The sequence below is a fragment of the Neoarthrinium moseri genome, assembly GCF_022829205.1.
Source record: "Neoarthrinium moseri strain CBS 164.80 chromosome Unknown scaffold6_Wmoseri_CBS_16480, whole genome shotgun sequence".
Classification (NCBI taxonomy): Eukaryota; Fungi; Ascomycota; class Sordariomycetes; order Amphisphaeriales; family Apiosporaceae; genus Neoarthrinium; species Neoarthrinium moseri.
In genome coordinates, this window is record NW_026055120.1 from 801665 (window position 1) to 826264 (window position 24600).

The 24600-nt window shown below is 50.6% G+C and overlaps 8 protein-coding genes across 8 annotated transcripts; 4 read left to right on the forward strand and 4 right to left on the reverse strand.

Annotated features, from left to right (window-relative positions):
* Nucleotides 1-185: 185 nt before the first annotated feature.
* On the reverse strand, nt 186-3067 carry JN550_002831 (uncharacterized protein; the record flags this gene model as incomplete). The annotated part of the gene is made up of 2 exons (XM_049314169.1): nt 186-866; nt 944-3067. 2 exons carry the CDS (start codon nt 3065-3067, stop codon nt 186-188), a joined length of 2805 nt encoding a protein of 934 aa, XP_049175356.1.
* An 894-nt stretch (nt 3068-3961) lies between these two features.
* On the reverse strand, nt 3962-5866 carry JN550_002832 (uncharacterized protein; the record flags this gene model as incomplete). Its single annotated transcript, XM_049314170.1, has 1 exon — nt 3962-5866. One exon carries the CDS (start codon nt 5864-5866, stop codon nt 3962-3964), a length of 1905 nt encoding a protein of 634 aa, XP_049175357.1.
* A 1545-nt stretch (nt 5867-7411) lies between these two features.
* On the forward strand, nt 7412-9443 carry JN550_002833 (uncharacterized protein; the record flags this gene model as incomplete). The annotated part of the gene is made up of 2 exons (XM_049314171.1): nt 7412-9060; nt 9122-9443. 2 exons carry the CDS (start codon nt 7412-7414, stop codon nt 9441-9443), a joined length of 1971 nt encoding a protein of 656 aa, XP_049175358.1.
* A 686-nt stretch (nt 9444-10129) lies between these two features.
* On the forward strand, nt 10130-11738 carry JN550_002834 (uncharacterized protein; the record flags this gene model as incomplete). Its single annotated transcript, XM_049314172.1, has 4 exons — nt 10130-10545; nt 10606-11172; nt 11229-11635; nt 11695-11738. 4 exons carry the CDS (start codon nt 10130-10132, stop codon nt 11736-11738), a joined length of 1434 nt encoding a protein of 477 aa, XP_049175359.1.
* A 198-nt stretch (nt 11739-11936) lies between these two features.
* JN550_002835 (uncharacterized protein) lies at nt 11937-12521 on the reverse strand (the record flags this gene model as incomplete). The annotated part of the gene is made up of 1 exon (XM_049314173.1): nt 11937-12521. The coding sequence occupies one exon, from the start codon at nt 12519-12521 to the stop codon at nt 11937-11939; it is 585 nt and encodes a 194-aa protein (XP_049175360.1).
* A 2451-nt stretch (nt 12522-14972) lies between these two features.
* Nucleotides 14973-16619, forward strand: JN550_002836 (uncharacterized protein; the record flags this gene model as incomplete). Its single annotated transcript, XM_049314175.1, has 3 exons — nt 14973-14977; nt 15034-15381; nt 15437-16619. The coding sequence occupies 3 exons, from the start codon at nt 14973-14975 to the stop codon at nt 16617-16619; spliced, it is 1536 nt and encodes a 511-aa protein (XP_049175361.1).
* A 2350-nt stretch (nt 16620-18969) lies between these two features.
* On the forward strand, nt 18970-20373 carry JN550_002837 (uncharacterized protein; the record flags this gene model as incomplete). Its single annotated transcript, XM_049314176.1, has 1 exon — nt 18970-20373. The coding sequence occupies one exon, from the start codon at nt 18970-18972 to the stop codon at nt 20371-20373; it is 1404 nt and encodes a 467-aa protein (XP_049175362.1).
* A 645-nt stretch (nt 20374-21018) lies between these two features.
* On the reverse strand, nt 21019-22780 carry JN550_002838 (uncharacterized protein; the record flags this gene model as incomplete). Its single annotated transcript, XM_049314177.1, has 3 exons — nt 21019-22320; nt 22370-22545; nt 22597-22780. The coding sequence occupies 3 exons, from the start codon at nt 22778-22780 to the stop codon at nt 21019-21021; spliced, it is 1662 nt and encodes a 553-aa protein (XP_049175363.1).
* Between the last annotated feature and the right edge of the window lie 1820 nt (nt 22781-24600).

Genomic DNA, 24600 nt, shown 5'->3' on the forward strand with positions numbered 1-24600 from the left:
CATTACATGACATGCAGATACAAGGATATATGTAGCCTTTAGATGCTTCTCGCGATCGGAGGACATAAAGATAGATCGCTTATGTAGAAATAGCTAGACTGTCATGGTCAATGGAGCAGTGAGTCCTGGGTAGCCGTACCATGTTCCCGACGTTGATCAATTTAGACTATGGCCTCACAAAGTTCCTAGTAAGCTAGGGTGTTGTTCCATATACTCTGGACTGTGACTCCGTCGATCCATTTCCCTTGTGTGCTATCTTCGACAACGGTATACCCAATAATACGACTTTCCCCCTTCCCCAACCAAAATCCATTATCACTGAAACTGACCACGGAGCCAGCTGGGTAGTCCAGCCATGTCCATGCACTGACGCCAGCCACTGCCTTTACAGTAAACTCGTTAGAATACTCATCATAGCTTAATGACAGCTCCGGGTCCACGAGATTGGCTTCTGAAAGTCGCGAAGCATGCCACCAGTTCGTGTGTTCAAAAGTCTCGGTCTCCTGATTATTAGGCCCGCGGCCTGAGACGCTGATGCTCGCTCTTGCGACGAGATCCTTTGGGTTCAATGCTGCGGATTTGATATCTTCTGTCACGTTTCGCGTAAAGACTTGAGTACTATTCAGTGCCCCAATCACTACTTGCGCCTGTTCAAGTCCAGTGAGATTGGTTATCAGCTGGCCGTCCCAGTTGTACCACTGTAGGTTCACAGTAGCTTCGACGCTTTCCCAAAGCTCGCTGGTTGCCCATACTTCAAGGACGCCACTGCTGTCGTTGAAGAAAGGTGATATAATGACCTCCTTGTACAGATCTTTGGCACGGTAGTGAAGAACTTTCCACCGACCAGTGCGCTCAATACCTGCCCACTAATCAGACGGTTAGCTAGTTCCTCGCGAGGATACGATTGAACCAAATCAAGCCTCAGATATTGGTCGTGACTTACCGTAGGTGCAGCCCATTGGTCTTCAAGCTGCCAGTATAAACTGCCAAGGTTTCTCTGCGGCAACCCCATTCCTCGTTTGTAAAACTGGATTTGGCTCGAATAAAAGTCTGCTTGGAAAATCTGCGTCGTCCAGCACCACGAGCTGAAGTTCGAATGTTGATCCGTTTTGTTCGGAGCTGGATACCAGAGCTGCACAGCGATGGTCATTTCGCTCATGCCCTTCGTCGTGTTCACAAAATTGGATGTGTTCAATCCTCCAGCGGGATAGTGCCTGTTTCGCAGCTGGATAGTTGTGCTGTTGAAGTGAAGCTCTGAATCTGCAACATAGCTGCTCCAGGTCTGAAGCGATGGCATGCTGTGGAAACCAAATTCGTTCGCGAAGCGTCCAATAGGATAGGCGGCGATGTTAAAAGCAAATGCGGCGCTGTAATTGTAGTAGTCAGTCACTCCATAGATGTGGCCTGGTTCCTTCAAATCGGCGTATCGAGGCGCCATGTACGGTGCGTCGGTAAAGTTCAGGCTCAAGAAGCCATTGGACGTCGAAGAGGGCAGATATGACAATGAATGTGTATTTTCAAAGACAGCAGGGAACAAGGTGGACAAGAACAACTCCTCATATTCTTGAATGATACGTGGGTATTGGGATGGTGACGACCGATTCGCTACCGGCAGGATATAGTTTTCAAACTCATTGCCACCAGCCCAGTAGGCTAGAGAAGGGTGGTGGTTCACCCTGCGAACGTTGTACACGGCCTCTTCGTAGACTGAAGATAGGAAAGCGGGGTCGGCAGGGTATAGGCAATCGCCGAACTCAAATTCTGACCATAGTAAAATCCCAAGCTCGTCGGCAATATCGTATACGAAGTCAGGTGAGTAGGCCCCAGTCGACCATACGCGAAGCATGTTTTGGTTTCCAGCCAGGACAGAGTTAAATAAGCTGCGGATACTCTTTGGGGTGACACGGGGCCAAAAGACGTCTGGTGGGATAAAGTTAGAGCCCTTGGCGTAGAAAGGGTGGCCATTGATCTCAAAGTGCCAGTGATTCCCTGGCGCAATCCCTAGCCCGATCTCCTCTTCTGTGATTACTTGTTGGTTGAGTACTATCGTCCGGAATCCCATCCGTCGGACAAGGCTGGTGATTGTTTTATTGCTGCTGTCGTGAATATTCACAGTGATGTTGTAGAGTACCTGCTCACCCATCCCGACTGGCCACCACAGCTCAACAGTGTCATTCTCGATGAGAGCAGATGCAGATATGGAGCCATTCTCTTGCGTGACATTTGTGAGCGTTCCACTCGAGACTGTAGTACCATCATCATCCTGCACTAGGTACGATAAGGATGTTGAAGCGGGCAAAGTCCCAATGATATCGAAGCTTGCATTGAAAACCCATGGCTGAGATTGATCAGGGATCAAATTGCTTCTTTGACCTACTTTGTAGACGTCAAATGCAGCATTCCTCGCGTGTACCTCAGAATTCGTCATCTGAATAAGGTAAGCAGGCTGCCACGGTCCAGCTGGCGCATATGCTGGGCCCCAGTCCCACCCAAAGTCATTCCCTTGCTTTCGGATGAATTGTCTGCCAGGTATTTCAAAGACCAGTTCTGTGCCATAAGGCCAGGTCCTTTGGTTAGGCTGATTGAGAATGCCGGCTGCAATATTCGGAGCGCTACCAAAATTCAAGCTGAGTAGAGTATCATTGCCACAGTTTGGAACAATGTCGGTGACATTAAAGTAATACTGGCGGAACTGATTGTCTGTAGATGCGACGTGCTTTCCGCATAGGTCGATACTGGCAAACGTGTCGAGACCATTGAAAAGAAGGAACGTTTGGGATGATGACTTGTCTAAGCCAGTCAACTTTGCCGAGTAGGTCCAGTTCTGCTGCCAAATCCATCTTAGGTTAAAATCATTCAAACCGTACTCCAGAGGTCCGGTGACCTGGTTCGCCTCGAGGTCCAAGTGGGCGTATGAGGGAAAGGCCGCTGGGATGTTGATACTGAGGGGTTCATTCTGTAAGGACCAGTCGAAGTCGCTCAAACTCGCGACCTTCTGCGCCTGGATCGCTGGAGCCGCCCACGCCACAAGGAACGAAAGTGACAGACGAGGCAGTGATGTAGCCATTTGTATTTATTATTTATCAGGTTGCCACCGAATTCTGATTAATGGTCGCCCTGTACTGAGTGTTCCTGAAGTGAGACGGGAAATATAAATAGACGCCGCATTCGGATCAGACGGCTTACGAAATAGTACGGGTAAACTAGCGGCAAATATCAAGATGCCTCGCATTCGGACCTGACGTATTGTGAGAGAGCATGGTCAACACCATATGTCAAGGATTTTCGCATTCGGACCAGGTTGATTGCGAAATAGCACTGCAACTAAATAGGACTAGTCATCGTCACCGCGGGGACTTAGCATGGCGGGGTATGATGTGGTCCATGTTTGGTAACGTTAAAAGGGATTCGCATGCAACCTAATGAGGTCAGACTTCAAGTCTCCGCATTTGTGCCGTCCCACATCAATTGGATATCTGTGCAAAAGCTAGCTTGTGTTTAACTGATGGGGCGAGGTATGTTAGTTGCTGTTACGCAAGACTTGCGCCGCGATGCCTTTATATAGTTAAAAACGCCAAGGCATGTGCCAAGAATGGCCGGGTACCGCTGTAGATGTATAATGGCCCCTACCATTAACCTATCAAAGTCGAAATCTGGATGTAAAACGGCTTTACAAATGCTAGCTTTTGCACTGTATTAATTGAACAATGAAATATTCCGCATCTTGTCAATAGCGTTTCAACGACCCACCTTACAGCAGCTTTCTCCATTTGCACTCTGCTTCGTCAAGTCTTTGTTAGTTGTCTCGGCGAACTCCATGCTAGAGTTGCGCATGTGCAGAGTTTGCTTTCTTTAAATCATCTTCACTATAGTGAAGAGGCGCTGGACTCGGTGTATGAAGAAATTGAAAGTTGAGTTAATGGCATTTTAGCAGGGTGGAAATTGACACTTGCCCCCCAGATTATCGAAATTCCAGCATCTCCTCCTCATTTGCGTGGCCTCGCGCAACCTCACAGTCCATTAATCCTTGGACATATGACTCTCCCACTAAACACCACTGAGATCCATTCTGTCTTATGACGTAGGGTACATCCCCACCTGGGATCACACACACGTTGTCCCCCACACGAGTGTCCGATGGTCCAAGTCCCATCCTTCCCGTCGATGTCACGTAGAAAGATCTGTGAAAGCAAAAGTTACGCACCAATACTGCGTACTCTTCAGAGACCCCGCTTTCTGAGAAGGACCTAAGTTGCGCAAAGGCATTATCGTCACCTGCCTGAAATAAGAACAATGATGCTAGTCCCTGATCCTGTGACAGTATTTCGTACAGGTAAGCTAGACCGTCGCTCATGACTTGTTCCCAAAACCGCCCACTGAGATAATACTGCCCTGCCGAAGTCGTTTTAATCAAGTCAGTGGCCCAAGCAAGAACATCCCGCCCGACCAAAAGTGGCATTGTCTCCTTTAAAACTAACGGCATTTTTGAGCGAAATATCCCAACGAACTCCTGTTTGGAAAGATTACGGTCGTTGAAAGGGACAACTCGGGTGACCTGGTCAAGTTTCATGCCCTTCACGCGAAGGACGGGTTCGTTCGGCCCTGACAAGAGCTTGAGTGCAAGCCCGGACGAGGCATTGTACTCCTCAGGGAACCCCAATCGTACAGGCTTTGACGTATCTAAGTAGTGGATGCAAGAAAAGCTGGTTCGAATTCCCCTGGTAAATCCGTCAATATCGCTCCAGTCTGGAGTCCATGAGGGTAGATCCAAGTCGTATTTCTTGAACCTTCCCTCCAGGCCGGAATTCGTTCCTCGGGCACGAGTCAACATAGCGAGAGACTGAGTTTGTGCAAGGAGAAACTGGGCAACCTTGTAGTATATCTCAGTCACGTCCACGCTGTAGTCTGGTCGTAGCTGATCTGGCAGCTTGGAAAGGTCCTGAGACTCCGCTGCGATTCCTAGTAAGGCAAAAACTTTGTCTCTCTGGTCTGTTGCTTGGAACTTGGTTTGCGTAATGGACATGAGCGCGTCAAGGGGCCACCTGCTTCGTGACCGCCGCAAGTTGGCCATCGTATCAACATTTAATACCATTGCTGGTATTTGAGAGAGCCTCGCATACCCATTCTGACGCAGCCAAGTTGCTGCCCACGCAAGCCGGTGCCACGGGTAGCAGTGATCGCCATGAACAATTGTGGGATCCTCTGAAGACAGAACAACTTCTTGAACGACCCAAATTCTCGAGAACCATGTCAATTCTAGTACCTCGCTCAAGTGAATCCACGATTCATCATCCAAGTCTGGTAGTTCGGAACGGGAATGCCAGAAATCCGAGTATGCCTTCACAGGAATGTCGGCCAGAGCTGCTGCTTCTGGATACTGACTTCTGAAAGCGTTGTAGACTTTATCAATCAAGCCCCAAGCGGAGGAAGCCGCGTTAGAGTGCGGGCCAAGCCAGATCAGCGTTTTGATGGAGTTCGAGTATATCTCTCCCATGAGGACAACCTGCGACGAGCGCTCGGGGATATCATCCTGGTTGATGCAGATATTGTCGATCCAGATGTAGTTAACAGGGGCTTCTAATTCGGAACCTTCGACGGCGAGTTCTCGCAACCTCCAGATACAAGCTGCGAGGTCTGGGCTGATAGATAGCGTATGCCCGTCGACTTGGATTTGCGCAGTCCGGGGTTTCGTTCCCCAGCAATGGCTTAAAGAGTAGTATGGGGGCGTCTGTCCCAGTTGTACCACCTGCAGAGCGCCAGCCTCCGTACTCGGGGCCTGTGCATTGAGACGTAGCAGTCGGATGCTGCCAGGCGGCAGCGGATAGTACAGCTGCGGAACACCAACCCTCACGTTGGTACGGCCCATCTCGATTGCCAGGACAGGGGACGCAGGTGCGATATGCAGAAACACAAGCCAAGGTTTGATTGAACGATGAAACCTGTGCCTTACTTTTTCGGCTCAGTTGCACAGCGCTATGCAGACATGCATGTGTCCGACGAAGCAGTATCGCGGTGCATTTAGGCGGATATTTGTTTGGGGACGCCTGACAGCACAATTGTGAGGCGGGGCTCGCGCGCGCAAAAAATGCGGTCGCCTGGCTCTGCTGCGGCTCAGCCCTGACGACAACCAGCCACAGCTTCGAGTCGGTCAATTCGGGCATGAAGCTGGGTTATCAACGGAAAGGCCTTCTCTGAGCATGACCAGACAAATCTGATCAGTTGTGATATAGTGATGGCAATGCAATTCCTCCAAAACTCCACCATTTCTCGTATCAAGACTCTCAACGGACTCTTAGGCTCAGCGACTGCGCTCCATGCCCGCCAAGTCCAACAAGCTTTCTGCTCCATATTCCTAGTTCGAATCACTAGATCCGATTGGCTATTAGGCGACATCGCATCCAATACTATAGTACCATTGACCCGGCTGGGAATCTCGCCTAGGGTATTGTAACCATAGGCGATGTTGATTTGTCATCGATTGTTTCCTACAAAAGTTCGGACTGGCGCCAGTCCAATGACCCAAATTGGACTTGAGAGCAAGCTAGTAAGTGGATAATGTAGATATTTATTAACTGTATTCTGACTCCAGCGTTGTGCATGGCTTAGTTCGAACAGTTACCCACTACTTTCGTCGCATGAGACATGTTTATACGAGCTTTCTCCTGCCTGGATTCTAGGTCCTAGAATCATCCCTTCTTCACTGAGATGCCTGTCTGGCCTCCTGTCAGGCCTTCTGATCAATAAGAGGAAAATCACGGCCTGCTGTTTTACGTCAACTTATCACAAGTTGACTACAGGACTTACTAACCTTATTTGAGCCGCTGATAGCATTCACTTGGGCTTCAACGATTATAATGCAACATTGGCATCAGTCGACCCACCTACGAAGCCACCTGCTACTCCTGGAAAGAACAGAAGCAACCCTAGTAAGCAAATACGAGAAATTGCAATCCTCATTTCATTTAGGCTTTCTCATTCCTGACGGCCGCATCCTATGTGTATCCGATTGTGACCACTCGCCTGCAAATGGGTGAATCCCGAAAACATCACTTGCGGACTGGGCCACCTGCGCATACCGGATTAACTCGGCTTAATGCTGTAACGTGACACAATGCCACTTCGCGTAGGAGAGTGACTAAATTGGTGGGGAAAATGTCCGTGCCACCACATGGGCAGTTACACCATCCTGGGTGCTCTATATAGTAATCCTGATCGTAAAGAATTTAGTGTCTTGAAAATATACGAAGCTAGAGGAATCTGGTGTTTGAGCTAGGCATGTTTCATGACAGCGCGGAGTTCACGACCATTCGCGTTCTGGGTGTCTGGCTAAAAGCATACTTTAAGCAACACTGCCCGTCATCTCGTCAGCCCGAGCTGTGCTGCTTGAAAGTAAGCAAAGAGCCTCGTCATCATGCAGCGCCAGAGGTTTCGTTTTGTCTTTGCAGTCATTCTGTCCCTGCACCTATGCGTTGCTTCTCCATCACAGAACACACACGTCATTCACGAGCAGCGGATGGTCCATGGTAACCCATGGACCAAAGGCAATCGACTCGAGCCAGGACGTAGTTTCGCCTTGAAAATCGGGTTGAAGCAACAAAATCTTGACGCGGGAGACGATTTAGTGTATCAGGTGTCTCATCCATCTTCCCCAGACTATGCACGATATTATTCACCCGAAGACATAGTCGAGAAATTTGCTCCTTCAGGAGAAACAATCGATAATGTTCGCTCCTGGATCTCGTCGAATGGCGGTTCATCAATTTTATCCCGAGACAAGGGATGGCTTCACGTCAACATGACCGTAGCTGAAGCAGAGAGTATGCTTTCTGCACAGTACTATGAGTATAAGCACATTTCCATGAACAGGTCAACAATCTCTTGCGAAGAGTATTCTGTTCCGAAGGCTATTCGCGATCATATCGACTTCATTACGCCCGGAGTGGTGCTCATGACTTCCGAGCCATCGCAAACGAGGAAGAGATCCGTCACGGGTGCTTCTACTGGGGAAAGATTTGCCAAGCGTATACTAAACGACACATCTACTTGTAGCGAGGCTATTACACCTATGTGCATACGGGAGCTATACAAAATTCCAGAAAATACGCTGAATCATACGAACAACAGCTTAGGGATTTACGAGTACGGAGACTACTACGCCCAAGAAGACCTGGATCTTTTTTTCACCAGCTTTGCACCAAGAATTCCTAATGGAACGCATCCGACACTGGTATCCATTGATGGGGGCTTCGCACCAGTTACACCGGGGGCTGCTGATGGAGAGTCCGACTTGGATTTTCAAGTTGCTTATCCCTTGATATACCCCCAATCAATTACCTTGTACCAGGCTGAAGACAAGATATATACGATTAGTGGAGGAGGAGGTTTGTTCAACAATTTTCTCAACGCAATAGATGGGTCGTACTGTTCCTACAGCGCTTTTGGCGAGACAGGCAACGATCCCAAGTTCGACAATGTCTACCCGGACACAAAATACCCCGGTGGCTACTTAGGCGAAACCCAGTGTGGAATTGCGAGTCCAACCAATGTCATCTCCATATCATACAGCAAGTCAGAATTTGATTTGCCGTTTTACTATCAGCAACGGCAATGCAACGAATTCATGAAGTTGGCTCTGCAAGGGCACACCATCCTGGTCGCTTCGGGGGATGCGGGTGTTGCAGCTCGCCCTTGGGATCCTTCTCCAAACGGATGCATTGGCACTAATCACACAATCTTCAGTCCCAACTTTCCAGGAAACTGCCCATACGTGACTACTGTGGGCGGAACGAAACTACCTGCCGGTGCTGGCATCGATGAGCCAGAGGTTGCCGCTTATTTGCCTAATCAAGACCGCACGGATTATACCTATACAAGTGGCGGCGGATTCAGCACTATTTATTCCACCCCTAGCTACCAGAGCTCTGCACTGGGCGACTATTTCAAGAACCATGATCCAGGTTACAAGTCATTCAGCTCTCTCCATAATGCCACGCATAATGACTCGTCCCCGGTTGGCGCAAATGGCGGCGTGTACAACCGCATTGGAAGAGGGATGCCCGAGTAGGTCAAGCCGTGTGTTCCATCATTAATCAGATCTTTGCTAACTCACGATGCAATCCAGTGTCTCTGCCATCAGCCAGGACATAGTCACATACATTGATGTTGACTATGGCTTGTTAAGTGGAACCAGCGCAGCGACCCCTTTGATTGCTTCTATCGTGACCCTCATTAATGAGAACAGACTGAAGGCGGGAAAAAGTCCAGTTGGTTTCATTAACCCAGTACTGTATGAGAATCCACAGCTCTTCAACGATATCGCCAGTGGAAACAACGAAGGATGTGGCACGAAGGGGTTTTCTGCGGTGCAGGGATGGGACCCAGTAACAGGATTGGGGACACCGAAATACCCTGAAATGCTGGAATTATTCATGAGCTTGCCATAGGGTAGATGCTTCGAGATCCAATCGTTATAAAGCTGGTCGTCTGATAACGCTACTGTACCAAATCTTTCCGATTAGGAAGTTTCTGTAATGATTTGATCTACCCTCTGGCCGCGGTACCACAGTTATAGATATCCAATCGCGTACCCTCATTGCTATGTCATCTGGTTTTCGTTCAGACTACCCTTTTGGTGTCTATGAGCCAGATGGGGGACTGTCACAACTGAGGGTATGATCCTCACTCGAATCGAAAGAGATCAGATTCTATCAAAGCTCAGCCGCAGAGGCTTCAAGTTTGAATCTCTATTTCAAGTTCACTTTCTCATTTTTTGGCATTCAATAAGTTAATGTGGTCAGAAAGTGAATGAATCAGGCTGTACGAGTATGGTAAGGCAGATTCACACCTGCATGTGTTCTGCAGGCGAGTGGCGTAGCAATGTTTTGGGGCATATGATTGGTAGATTTCTGAGAGCAACAAATAGTGAAGCGGACGTGATTGGCTGTACAGCCAAAGCCCCAGCCGATCGAAATGACGTGGCGTGGTAGCGCTTCGCAGCCGCAAAGCACGTGAGTTTATTGTCTTCCTCTGACTTGAAATGTTTCTGTCCTCTTCTTCATTCTTTTTCACGCATCTTGTCTCCACTGTGGAGCAATGTGTTACTTGACATCGCCCTGGGAGCAGAATTACTATGGCCGACCCTTTGAGCATAGCGGCATCCGTTGCTGGTCTATTGACGTTGACCACGTCTATCACCAGCTCCCTAAAGAAATTCAAAGCCGCTGTCTCCGATGCGCCAACGTCCGCGCGCATTGTGCTTGCCACCGTGGAAGAGACCAGCATAGCTCTAAAAACAGTCAGGCATCTAATTGAGTTCGTTGAGATATTGCCCCCTCAACGCAAGTCTTTGGTTCACCTCGATCACCTTGCAATCATTTTTTCTCAGTCTATCAGAACGCTAAGTGAGCTCGAGGCTCTTATTACGATACCTACAAACCTAAGACGCAGGTGGAAATGGACTTCGGATGAGATGAAGGTGATGAGATTGATGCCTCACCTTGAAAGTCAGAAATCTAGTTTGTCATTAATTATTACAGTGCTTCGATGGTAAGTCCTGGGAGTTATTTTTAGGAGCGATTCTACTGTGTAATCTGACTAGATGCTTAGCAAATCCGACTTGGAAGCTGTCCATAATCATGACAGGCTTCAAGAGTCCATTGAGAGCATTGCTGTCCAGAACGATGATCTAGTGGAACGTATTCGCCAGCTAGAAGCAGGATTTGCTCAAAAAGCTCAGTCCATAAGGTCCGCAAGGAGTGAATTGGTGCCCACAACCCTGAGGTCGCTAGGAGATAACAACACCACCTCGGTTCTATATGACACATCCATTGCTGAGGCCGGCCATTTTGGGCATCAGAGGGATATCGGATGGCTCTTGGAGCGTGAGTTCGAGGAGCAGCTTGAAGCCACCCAGGTATACCGACGAGTTAAAACAAACGAGATAGACACGATGTCTCTAAGGCCTTCAACATTACACACCAGGTTCAGCATCCTGTCAAGATTCAGTCTCAACGACATATCCATTGTCGGCTTGTTCCGTATTCCTATAACACTAAGTGATATGGAAACGATCGGTGCAGACTTGACATTTTCCACCCTCCTATCTCAGCAATCACTACACCATGCCATAAGTATATTGCCTAGAGCGAGGTTTCCTGGGAAACCTACTCTCAAGTAAGTAACGCTTTTCTGTACTTATAAAGATTAGGCGGAAATCTAATTTTGAATAGGTTAATGATTGTGGGCAACGGGACAACTCCGAGGCAGTTACTGTTTCACTACACGAAGAGTGGAGATCCGGGGCTACAAAATATTGACGAAGACGGGCACATATGTTTTCGTGTAGGAGAAAAACAGCATGTGATGGATATCTTTGACACGTCTGGGTTTGAGGGATATAGAATGCAACTACAGCCGCTTTACAGAGACACCGATGTCTTTCTCGTTGCTGTAGAAATCGACAACGAACGGACTTTCGAAGATGCACAAACCCTGTGGATTCCGGAAATTACCAGAGGTTCTCCGAGTACTCCATATATCGTTGTTGGAATCAAGAATTCGAAACTCAACCCTGAATCCTCTGGAATCTCTAATAACACTCGAGGCTTAGAACTAGTAACGGCGAATACTTCTGACAGTATGTATGTAGAATGCGATATTGGAAGGCCTCAGAATGTTAGGCATATCTTTGATCAGGCTATGAAAATAGCAATGGTCCAGAAGGCCCGGATAAATACTAACAGAGGTCTTCTTACTTGTCAACATATTGGGCATCTACGGTATCATTATGTAATTCAGGATTAAAAACAGTTCCCAGTTGTTTACCCCTCATATGTGCCATCGCTATGGGACCTGGGCCAAAGACATGGCCTTTGAATCATACCCCGGGTATTCACCAATATCTAGAGGAGAAGTTATTGCATTGAATACATCTACATTTATAGACAGCTGGAGATCAGAACTCGTAGTAGTGGCAACGAATAGAGAGCTACCATCCACGTGTTCCAAATGCGCCAGGTCATCTTGTCCGCTTCAATGGTACGATAGCTCAGCAGTCGGATGGCAACGATCGAGCCAAGTGTTATAGGGACGACGAAACCGTGCCATTTTAAGCACCAGTATGTAGGACATATCCCGCTGAATACTACAACCGTAATGGCCGTTGACCAACGAGCCAGTGCTTCTCCAACTACAAGAGGCATAGTTTTACGATTGCGGCTTGCATCTCCCTCCATATCGGCAAAGTCCTGAGTCTGTACCGTTAACATAATGACCAATGCTAGAATTCCGAACCATTCCACCAATGGTCTTGTCATTTCCAATGATGTTCCCAATATGACCTCCATGGCACCGGAGGCAAACGACAAGATTCCAGCCGCATTGACGAAATTTCGGGTCATGAGACCTGTGTCGGCGCCACCGAGCGCATTGTACCAGGTCCCGAGTGGAATGAGAACAAGAGACTGACGGAGCCCGCCGGTGCTGAGACTGATGAGAGCGGCAAGGATGTAGTGTGCATACATCATTAGCCGACCGTTTCCTCTGCTGATTCTTCCTGAAGGCAACGGTCTCCAAGGTTTGTTAATACAGTCTTCTTCGATGGCAGCCCAGCTAAGTTGATTTCCAATGTTTTCGGGTAACAAGTTCAACCATGTCCACATCACAGCCAGTGGGAAGCGGCCTAGGAGTGATACTAGTTTGCTCTGAGAGTCCCCCAGAGGTTGATCGAATAGACAAACTGCATAAGCTGTTGCAGCTCCGAAGGCACTTTGAGGCAATATTATGGTCTTTATATCGCTGCGCGTGAAGAGCCATATTGTCCCTATGTAGTATGACAGTAAGCTCCTGACTGTGCCAAGGATATTGCGATAATTATGAAGAGAATGCTTCATTTCACCCAAAAGCATTGCATGAGACAGAGACCAGACAGTTTAAAAGAAGATGGGAGTCAATTTCACGGCTGGGCATGGCCTTCGGGAAGGCCAGTGTCAGTATAAATACTGTTCCCAAGCCAAGACAAGAGACCAAAGTCGAAACATGCTTGGCCGCCTTCTACGAAGAACGGCAATACCACGTAAGCCAGTGAGTAGAAGTTCCCTACGGAAAGCTTAGCGCGATGGTAGAGCTCTCCAAGATATGGTCATGTCCTAGTCTCCCTACCATATGTACGAAGATGATTGTTGACTGGCTTGCTTACGACCAGCTTCGACTGATTACTGTATTCCGAAAGGCAGCCACGCTAATCGGCAAGAAATTTGTGACTAGTCTTGTGATAACAGATTATTATGAAAGTACCGTTCAATATACACCACAGTAACGTGCAAATTGGCAACCTCTTGCCCCAAACTTGTTAGATTATTGGTTAGTCTCTCGAAATGAAGTCCCGCGATAGCATTCCTACCTTAAGAATGACTTCGATCGTATCATAAATGATGCGAAATTTTGAAGTTGACTCTATGCTAACATTCTCTTGCTACCACCCGCCATCTATGAATCATGATTACTCGGAGAAGGGCATGGAAGTATTCGTGGGGCGAAGTGCCACAGGCGGCCGCACCCACTAACTTAGGTCAGAACTGGAGCCGTAGGCATGATAGAGCGAGCCTTGGCCTTTTTATTGCCGTTATGGGCGGTCAATGGGCGTGATCAAACTTCAAGACACCAAAGTTGATATCATATTTATCTCACCGATGCTTGGCAGTCTCTGCAAGAGGGTGTATTGTAGATAGTGACAGGCTCCAGTTGAGTATTCTTCTACTGTATTACGTTAGATTTTGGCAAAATGCATGGGTTGGGGCGTCTCCAGTACTTAGTCGACATTGGATGAATACAGCCTCGTGGCTTAGGTCATCGAAGGCTTTCGCCACAACAAGTAAGAGCCGCATAGGGTAAAATCGCGCGCCCCGGGCGGAGTTGTCTCACTCAGCGCCTTGAAGGGTGAGCACTACTGGGCCAATGGACCAACTTATTTACGCATACAACTTCCAAGCACCTTAGTTAGTGAAAATTCACAATTTCCATGATGGCCAGATGCTCTCCTTGTTCAAACAAAAGCGGAGAAGAAGCCCCTGTTTACGTTAGGTGGTAGTCTGCAATATCACCGACACGGAACGATTTTCGAGCTGACTCATCCGTGCCGTTTAGGGTCTCTGTTAAACGGCATGAGTGGAATGTGGAGACAAGATGGCCTTGTCGAGGTTAATCCATGGTTTCTCTAATGGACAGGCAAAATGTACTACGTACTAAGAGGTACCGCGGAAGAAAGAGACAACAGGTCTGGAACGGCACATAAATAGAAATGAAAACCACATTCAATTGCATCTCTTCGCGAACTCCCGGCGAGTTAACCACAAAGTCGCTACGTATTATCAAGGCCATACTGTCTGACAGTTTGTGCCGTTCTTAACCGCCTCCGCATGACGTCGCCTAATTTGTCAGACGTTATAACCGCAATAATATATAACATTACAATTACCATTAAGTTGTTATTTAATATTGAAATTTTTATTATTATTATTTATTTTTTAATTATTGTCACACCGCCGGTGCGAGTTCTGTTAGTTATCACAACAGAGATGGTACCACTGTTCGAATTAACCATGAAAAATCTCCAGTTCTACGCTCAGCAGCACTGTCAGCCTACAGCTATGTCTTGCGCTGTGCGTACCGTGACATTAGTTTAGCCGGATTTGGCGACCCATCTAAGGCAAGTCACGTGCACCTTGCAAGGCTCCCAGTTTGCTATTTGAAATGGAACTGATACCTTAGGCAGGTATCCTCCAGTCTACGTTATGCATTTTAGGCTACGACGAGGTAGACGTTTGGGCATCAATCTGCGCTACTGCGTACGCTTCCCACTGTACAAAATCGGGATCCGCCCGGCTGGGATAAGGCTCTTCATTTCTTTCTTCGATGATTCTTGCACTAACAGGCTTATACATTGTTATTAAGTAATTCCTCACCATATTCACGCAATGGGGTGCGTAATATAACTTTCTCGGAAAACTATCTGGGCTTGGTATTGATTATGAGCAGCTACACGCATTACTATTACGTGATTGATAATCAGATCTGGGACACCGTGCTGCCTATACTCAATAATGACTTACAGCTAATCATTGAGGCCGCGGACATTCCAATAGAGAGCCAATCTTATCATAACGTCTTCTATGACTCAGCGAGAGGCATTGATATCAATGGGATCAACGACGATTCTTGTGAACCACTTCTGATACCACCAGCCTCAAATAAAACCGGTCAGATTCTTGGAAGAGAATATGTGGCGAAATGGTCAACTAAGACTGCATCAAAACCTTACGATCTAACAGTGACCTTGTTACTGTTGAGATTGAAGCAGCTCGCGGGAGTCGAAATTGAACTCTGGTAAGAATCTCGTTCTACATCATTATTATCAGTGCAGACTTGACTCAGCTTCTAGTTCCGATGGAAGATGGGATGAATGGCTTCCAGCGCGAGCATTGTACGCTGCACTATGGCCTAACGAAAGTCTCGAGTGCCCTTTCAAGGAGGTCAGACCAAATACACTACGGCCAAGCCTGAACATTAGACCACCGCCAGATGCTCCTGAGTGGAGTCTTGAGAAGCCTCTTTCATCTGCTCGTGCAGCAGAAAGACTTGCACTGTGTATCCAGAAGTTTAAGGAGTATTCTTTCGGACTGAACCAAGCCTTAGAGGCCTGCACCACAAGCCAAATCGAACACAGACTCTGTGCTCCAGGCATTGGATTTTCTTGGCCTCTTGACGACATCAGTTTTCGTCTCGTCGATACTGAACGAAATTGTGTTGTGGAAAATAGCACAGGGCATACCTTTGTTGCACTGAGTTATGTTTGGGGCAATGCCTGTCAACTTCGTCTAACGAACGATACCCATTTGCAGCTCCTGACTGAAGGTGCACTTGACATTAACGGCCTTCAACCCTCCCAAACAATAATAGAAGCTATCGCAGTCTGCAGAATTTTGAAACAGCGATATATCTGGATTGATTCCCTCTGCATCAAACAGGATGATAGTCGAGACAAGGCCATCCAGATTCTGCGCATGCGTCAGATATACCAAAAGGCTACTTTTACTTTGATTGCAGCTTCCGGAAAAAACGCCGATGCTGGGCTGGAGTTTCACGATTCGTCAATAGGTGATATTCGAACGATGGATGATATATATAAAACGTCCGTATGGCGCACAAGGGGTTGGACATATCAGGAGGATGTACTATCCTGCAGGCAAGTCATCTTCTCTTGCACTGGATTGTACTTCAACTGTCAAAATCAACTTCAAAGAGTATTCAAGGATCCAAAAGTCCCTACCAGAGATTTCATTCAGAACAAGACTTCTCTCCTCAGGACGTTGACTCTACCGGGTTGCCAACTTCAAGCCTATTGCCAGGCAGTCATGGAGTATACCACTCGAGATCTCACTTTTGAGACGGATTTGTTGAATGCCTTTCAAGGAATCATTCAGTGCTTCGGTGCAAAAATGGACGACATTCCCAACCTATTCTATTACGGCCTACCGACGTCAAGCTTTGACCAGATGTTTTGTTGGGACACCGAATACCATCAACCTCTTACACGTCGGTCAGAATGGCCAAGCTGGTCCTGACTTGGTTGGAAACAGGCTATACATTGGTCACCAGAAAACCTGAAAGTCGAGAAAACCCAGCGTACAGCTCAAATGTTATGGCCACCAAAACACCCTGGGTTACTATGCAAGGTGGCCAGATCCGACCCTCTGTGGATGCATCAATATGACAGCCGTACAAACTGTTGCTGGAACGGCCGCCGACGAACTTCAGAGGGAGAATTCGTATGGGGCCTGCCTGCTGCGATATTCCACTTTTCTCGTTGGCCCATGCTCGATTTTCAGGGGACTGTTGCGCTACTGCGAACTAAAGAGGTTCTCGAAGCATCAAACCGGTATACTCATCTGGTAAAATCAAAATATCTTGTAAGTGCGACTACAGATGATAGTATCGTGTTTGGGACTATCGATCTCGACCGAAACTGGCGCAACTCAAGACCAGAACTTCTTGAGTTTCTGCTCTGCAATGGATCGACGGACTCGAATGGGATCATGACAGGAACCCAGCTAATGTGTCTTGACCGACATGTGGGGGGGAGTCTAGACTTGATAGAATGCACGAGGGCGAATACAATGCGATGTAGGGTCAACGAGGCTGAGTGGAAGATTGCAGGTGCCCAGGTAGCGTTCATCCGAATGGGTTGACTAGACAGGTCCTTGACAAAGGGGACTCTCGTAGCCAGGACCAAAAAAATGCTGAAGAATATGGATGGTGGATTGCATTCCGGCTCCAGAGATAGGATCCATATCCACGGCGCAAGGTGCAGGATTGTATGCCCCTAGCGTAGATCAAAGAAAATGCGACCGTAAATTGGCCCGGTGGCGTCCTGCTGAGCTGGTGAATTCGACATCTCATCATTTTCACGGTGGCTAGTTTCAGTAGATTCTGCCTCGCTGACCAAGTCAAAAGGCAGGCAAGACTGACTGCGAAATGCGGTGATCATTGTACATAATTCTTAGGTGCCTAGAAAGCAAGTCCATTTGATTGGGGGCTGCGCATAGAAAATGCGTGCAAGGAGTATTGCATAACTGTTGGGGACGAACGCGACACAGGAGGCAACTTGTCGCCGTAGCTACGACATTATCGCAACGACGCTGGGACAGCACAAGGAGGAGCCAGAAACACGTAGCCGTTTCGCAGGAAGCCAAGCAACGGGGGCGCAGCGGCGGCGCAAAGATGAAAGGGCGGTCGAGCACCCAAGAACTAGAGAGAGGGAGATATCAGTTGTTATCATAATTATACCCTATTGTGGCTGCCTGACTACTGTCTTCTTCACTCCGTGCCTGAAACTTCTGACACAATTGTATAGACGATGCGGTTGGGTTCGTGTGGGCTTGAGACCAGCTAATAGACCGTGGCCGGTACGCAGTAGTAATTACCTATATACATGGATAACAGTTGCGTCTCCGAACCATGGACAACCCCGCGACGATACGAACCGACTGAGAGTTACTGTCATGATCAGGTTAGGACGAGAGCCGCCGCTGACAGCCTGAAAGAGCCGGCCCGGCCAGCTCTACCGTTGCTGGGTTGGGCAATTTCCAATTTCGACAGGTCGAAGGTCCCTACATGTGCAGAAGAAGCTGTTCTGGCTGGTCTGACTGCCGTAGACACGATGCGAGGCCAGTATCTCACTATCCGATTCAGCATCGAACTCGTCATCGCCTTCTCAATAGGAACTTGCGTCGTAAGGTATGGCAAGGCCCGATGTATTCGGCGGTGTGTCCATCTTGGCGAGCTCTGAGATATCAAGCCGAATGCCTAGAATCCCCACTCGTCTGCCAAATCCAACTGGGAAGCGAATAGGTACACCTTGAGACACACCGAGAATGGCAAGGTGCGACGCAGCTTGCTTCTAATTGCTGTTATCTTGTCCGTAGCCTGGAAAGAATGGTGGTGAATGAAACTGGAACAACTATATGAGGAGCCAGTGTTCTCGCCGCACGGGGAGGACGACATGCCAACCCAGTCTGCGCGAACAATTCGGGTCCCTGTGCTAAACAGGTCCTACGAGGAATGCACTGCTACCTACGAATGTCTAATAGAAAAAATTCACTGGCTTCCAGAGGCTCTTAGTGCCTGGGATAGTGCCTGGGATAGTGCCTGGGAACATATTATTTCAGACGTACAGAGGTGTTGTCGAGTACTGTGTCGAACATACTTACCTATAGGTAGGTAACTTCAGTTGATTGCCTTGATCTGCCCCACCGATGTCCTTCCAGCTTCGGGGGTGTTTAGCCCCGGCTGGGCGCTGAACAGCGGGTCTCGGGTCTAGTGCCAGGCGGCCCCAAGACGGCATCGAACTTTCAGACGGACGGGCTTGCGCAGAAAAATGTCAAACCCATCAAACACCCCGATGCTCCCACGGCCATGTTCACCACGCAATGGGTGTGCCGGCGCTGCACACTGGCGCTGACCCGTTCACCGATACGCCCGGCACGTCCAGCACACGCAACGAAGCCGCTCCGTCGTCCGCTGCAGCGCCCGTTGCAGCAGCTCCAGCTGGCCCGGTATGCCGGCACCGACAGTAGCAACGGTGCCGCCGCGGCGTCCAACCTCCCACCCGCGCTGCTCCAACGCGCCCGCGGCATGGCGGCCGAGCATGCAGAGCTCCAGGCTGCCCTGGCCGACTCTTTCGATCCCAAAGCAGCCAAGCGGCTCGGCGAGCTCAGCCGCGTGGCGACCGCCCTGGCCGAGTGGGAGGCGGCGCAGTCGTCCATCGCCGAGCTGGTTTCGATGCTCTCGTCCCCGGACTCGGAAGCCGACCCGGAGCTGCGCGCCCTCGCTCACGACGAGCTCGCCTCGACACACGCACAAGTCGAGACCCTCTCGACAGCCCTGAGCGCATCGCTCACCCCACGCGACCCCTTCGCCGAGCTGCCCTGCCTGGTCGAGATCCGCCCAGGTCCCGGTGGCCAGGAGGGGCGCTACTTCGCGGATGCCGTGTTCAAAATGTACCGAGCCTATTGCGCCCGGGTCGGCCTGCGGGTGAACGTTGTCAAGTACGAGACGCTGGACGGGCCTGAGGCGCAAGGCGGCGCCGGCAACGAGGTCCCCATCGCGGAAGCGGTGCTGGAGATCATGGACACGGGCGCGTACGACATGTTCCGCGGCGAGGCGGGCATGCACCGCGTGCAGCGCGTGCCCAGCACCGAGGCCAAGGGCCGCACGCACACGAGCGCCGTGGCCGTGTGGGTGCTGCCCAGCTTCCCCGAGACGCTGAGCACCGAGATGGAGAACGACTTCAACGACCCGAGCAGCGACTTCTACATCGACCCCAAGGAGGTGCGGTCCGAGAAGATGCGCGCCGGCGGCGCCGGCGGCCAGCACGTCAACAAGACCGAGAGCGCCATCCGCCTGACGCACGTGCCGACGGGCACCGTGGTCTCGATCCAGGACTCGCGGTCGCAGCACCGCAACCGCGAGGACGCCTGGAAGCTGCTGCGGTCGCGCGTCGCCGAGCAGCGCCGCGAGGCCCGCGAGGAGGCCGCCGCCTCGCTGCGCAACACGGTGCTCAGCCGCGAGCGCATCACGCGCGGTGACAAGATCCGCACCTACAACTACCAGCAGGACCGCTGCACCGACCACCGTAGCGGCGTCGACGTCCACAACCTGCCCAACGTGCTCGAGGGCGGCGAGATGCTCGACCGCCTCATGGCCAGCGCCAAGGACTGGCTGGTCGCCCGCGACATCAGGGCCCTGGTGGCCGAGGAGGAGGCCAAGGCGGCCGAGGCAGAGTCTGGTGGCAAAAACGGCAAAAGGGGTAGAAAATAGAGAGGGCAACGTGATAGGAATGTGCCGTTCAACGTCTCGTAGAATTCGAGAAATGGGTACGGTTCGAGACGGACTCCCACAACTAAGGCCCGAAACGCTATTCGATCACACACCTGTGGCCGAGATACCGGTGACGAAATAGCGCGTAACTGTACCATCTTGTACTCATCATATCACTGTACTATATAGACGATGCTGTTTAAGGCAAACTAGATGATAGAAATGCATAGCGACGGCAGTGAGCCAAGTAGGCTTTCGCCACGGAAATATTATGAAAAGGCAGTCATTCCAACACCATGGAGCCGTCCTTTAGACCACGGGGCCTGGTAGACTATCAATCTGCTGTACCCACGACCAAGTGATTTTACCGGTTGCTGTTGTTTTTTATACATTACATTGTATTGTAGTCATCTAAACCAATTGGTATGTCTATATGCTAATCTTGTATGTTTAATGGTCGTCGTCACCGTGTCCTCATACCAGAAGAGAGCGCGCGCAAGATCATTCTCCCATCGTCTCGCAGCTGGTAGATAAGTCTGACGGACGCAACTACGATCAGCGATGCCCTAATGAGGTCACCATGGTCATACCAGCACCATTGCACCTCGTAGTCAGGCTCCTTGTGTCATCCATACCACGCCGTGATCAATAGAACGTCGCCGGGCCCGTGCCGTTACCCAGAGGCTCCGTGGACTGGGGGGCCTCGGGTTCCGTCTCGAAAGGGGTCGTGTCGCTCAGGCTGCTGACGCGCCCCAGCAGGAACTCGAGCTGCCGGAAAGCGGCGCTGGGCGCGTATTGCGGCACCATGTGTCCACTGATGTCTACCGAGACATAGGTCAGACCGCGCTCGGTGTGCGCGACACCCATAACGCCAGCCGCCGCCATCGTAGCCAGGCGCTGCGGGTCCGACTCCTCGCCAATGGTGTCGGCGGTGCTGAGGGCATGGTAGGGCACGTAGAAGGGCTCGATGGGCGTCTTCTCGAAGCCTAGCTTGCCGCCAAAGGTCATGTTCTGGATGGAGAGCAGGGTGCCGTTGGCCAGCAGGATCATGTCGAGGATGCCGTGGCCGATGATGACGTTCTGGGTCTTGTCGATGACATTGGGCAGCACCTTGTAGCCGCTGGGGTCCGAGGTGTCCTGGCCGTCGACAAAGACATTATTGGAGGCACACTCCTCCCAAGTACCCACTGGCGCATTGATGGCCTGCTGGACGTCGGTGCGGTTGAAGTAGATGTCGGCTCCCTCGGGGACGTAGAACAGAGAGCCGGGGAATCCGAGAATGTCCCACAGCAGGGGACAGGTGGTTGCGACCTGGTAGACGTCGAAGCAGGGGTTCACCGAGAAGGCCGCGCCGTAGACATCGTACCAGAGGTTTGCACACTCATCGGAGACGTTGGAAGGAGGCTGGGGTCCTGGAGGAGGATACTGCAGATACGTTGCGGTGAAGTCCTCGAAGCCACAGGATTGGTGCTTCTCGTGAATCTGGGCGCTGAACGAATCGTTGAATGGCAGCAGGTTGGTGTGGTAATCCACGAAGGGGACAGTGACGTAGCTGGTCTGGACATTGCCATCCATCAGCACGGGGTCATAGATCATCAGACCCGACACGTTGAAGTAGGTTGTGTCCTCGGCGTCAAGCATGGCAGAGCCAATGTACGGGCAGTACATGCCTGCGTAGGACTCGCCAGCGATGTAGACCTTGTAGCCCTGCATGGAGAACAGATCGATGAAATTCTTCCAGAAGCCCATGAACTGCTTGGCAACATCTTCTTCGTTGGTCGCTGTGACGTTGCCCTGCGAGAAGCCAGTGCCGATAGGCTGTTCGATGTAGACAATGTTGGTGAGGCGGTGCCAACTCCACGGGTTGGGCACCGGCTTGAATGTACCATACTGCCACAGGAACGGTCCATTCTCCTGAATCAGACCCTCCAGTGAGGAACAGCCTGGCTGCATAGTCGTCAGTACTAGTTGCACCACAACCGACGGATCAACTTACACCGCCGTTGAGCCAAAGCAGGATCTCCTTGTCAGCCTTCTCATTCTCCGAGGGGAAGAACCAGAAGTAGAGCTTCTCGGCCGCGTCCGGGTCGTCAGTGATGGAGAGAAGCCCAGCATACGACTCGCCAACGTCAAAGTCGACGTCAGGGATGCCTGTGCCATTGACGGCATATTCTGGGCCATGGGTCAGTCATGAGCCTTCAAGAAACGTAGATGTCGGCTTACTGGTGGTATTGTCGTTCAGGAACTTGTGCTCTACCGTTTGCCTGCTTGCCAGGTATTGCGACACGTAGTTATCGCCGGCCGGAGTCGGTATCGAGGCCTTCCTCCCCACGTGCTGCAAGCTCCTCCGACCCTCCACCAGAGCTGCGACTGACAGCAGACCCGAGGCGAGCGTGGACCAGTGCATCTTGGCTGTCGTCTTCACTGCTCAGCTGTGTTGTTACAGTGCAATGCTACAGAGACTCCTTTCACGGGCAACCTGAAGCTCACGGGTAGCTCTCAACTCTCAGATCGAATCAAGAAAGCTGGTGCCGTGGGAACCGGCAGACCGCCGGCGGGAGGCCATGTTATATGACGCGGACTGCGACCTCACAGCTGCGCGGCGAGCCAATTGATAAGCCTCAACGGCAGAAGGCGGCAGGGGTTCGATCTGGGGCAGACAGGGCCAGCAACCGGGTACCATTACCTGGCAGCATTACCTGGCAGCATTACCTCGCAGCATTACATCGGGTGACGACGTTGAGATTTGGCGAATAGCATTAATGACGGAGTGCAAGGAGTGCAGCGAGGACCGAGATTGGGACATGCGGGCACTTGAGCTCGCCCGAGCCTAGCCTCACGACTAGACCGCGGATTGCGCACCCGACCTACCTATCTGGGCAGTTGTCTCTCGTGCTGGCGCAGACTGATAGGCTCATGTCCAGCTCATGACGCCACAGACAGGTAAGGGGTTCCCTGTAGTCGTTCGTCCACGGTAGACGTGGACAAGCTTTTCTTTCTTCTCCAGTCCAGACAATCGGTTCTTTGTCCGTACTTGGCAGCCCGGCGATACGTATGAAGGAGGGGGGGATGACCGCCATACCTTCATATCTGTAGATTCCATGCCAAAGGGCCACAACAGACAATAAGACCTGCTACCTACTCACCAACGTCGCAGGGTTTTCGCATGGCGGGCGGCGCATTGGCGCATGTCTGCGGGGTATGCGCAATGATACTAGGTAAACCCCTGGACTCCAGTGTTGCCATATGGTTTTGAGTTCTATATCGCATCAAGCGAGGCCTGCGCAATCTTGCTACACGTATCCACGGGCTGTGGTCTTGTGCTGCGTCGGACAGAGTTTGGCAGCGGCAAGCTGCAGCGGAGATAGAGTTTGATACGAGCTGTAATCTACGAAGCTTTAGCCAAGTCTACAAAGAATTATGATATACTCGCCGTGGCGACCACAGATACTACTAGCACGATCACCACCCACGCGTCGGGTCAGTCTAGAGTCGCATTTGGGTCTGAACTCGGGTTGACAGCTGAGGCAAACGGCCCCCGAACCCTTGGCACTGCGACGTTCGCCATGCAGGAACCGTCTCTGGAATTCCAGCCTCAATTCCAATTGCGACCTCCCTTTGGCCTAAAGGCCTTGGCAGCCCAAACAAGCTTTGGTGACAAACAAATCGGTTGCCTCCCTTTTGTTGCAAACGGCTCTCAGCCGCACAGGATGCGAAAGAAACTGTTGATTGGGCACTCCAAGATGGTCCCCGTGTGTGCCGCACGCTACGATTACCGTCGGCGACACCCGTCCCCTAGCACTACTGCAGCTTAGACGCAAGTTTGATCTGATTAGACCCCTCGTGTCCGGCATTCGCGGTTGGACTGCCACTTTGTACGTAGCTTAGGTCGATCGTCGGTGTTAGCAGGAGTTCGATGTTTCTCTAGGCTTCCGTGCGCGATCTCCATTCCTCGTTGTCGTAACTGGGTCAGGCTCTCCAAGCCACTGCCATCCTCGGGCTGCATGCACAGACAAAATCGACGCGGCGACTCCATACGTTGTGACACGCAATGAAAATATATCAACTAAATCGAGAATCTTGTATTGGAGCCCAAAAAGTACCCATTCTTGGTGCCTTGCCGCTGTCCTTAAACCAAAAATGACGGGATATGAAACTGCTAAGTAGGCGCGCAGCCGTGATGCGTCTCAAGCAACTGTCGCGGCCCGTCGACGACACCCTACGGAA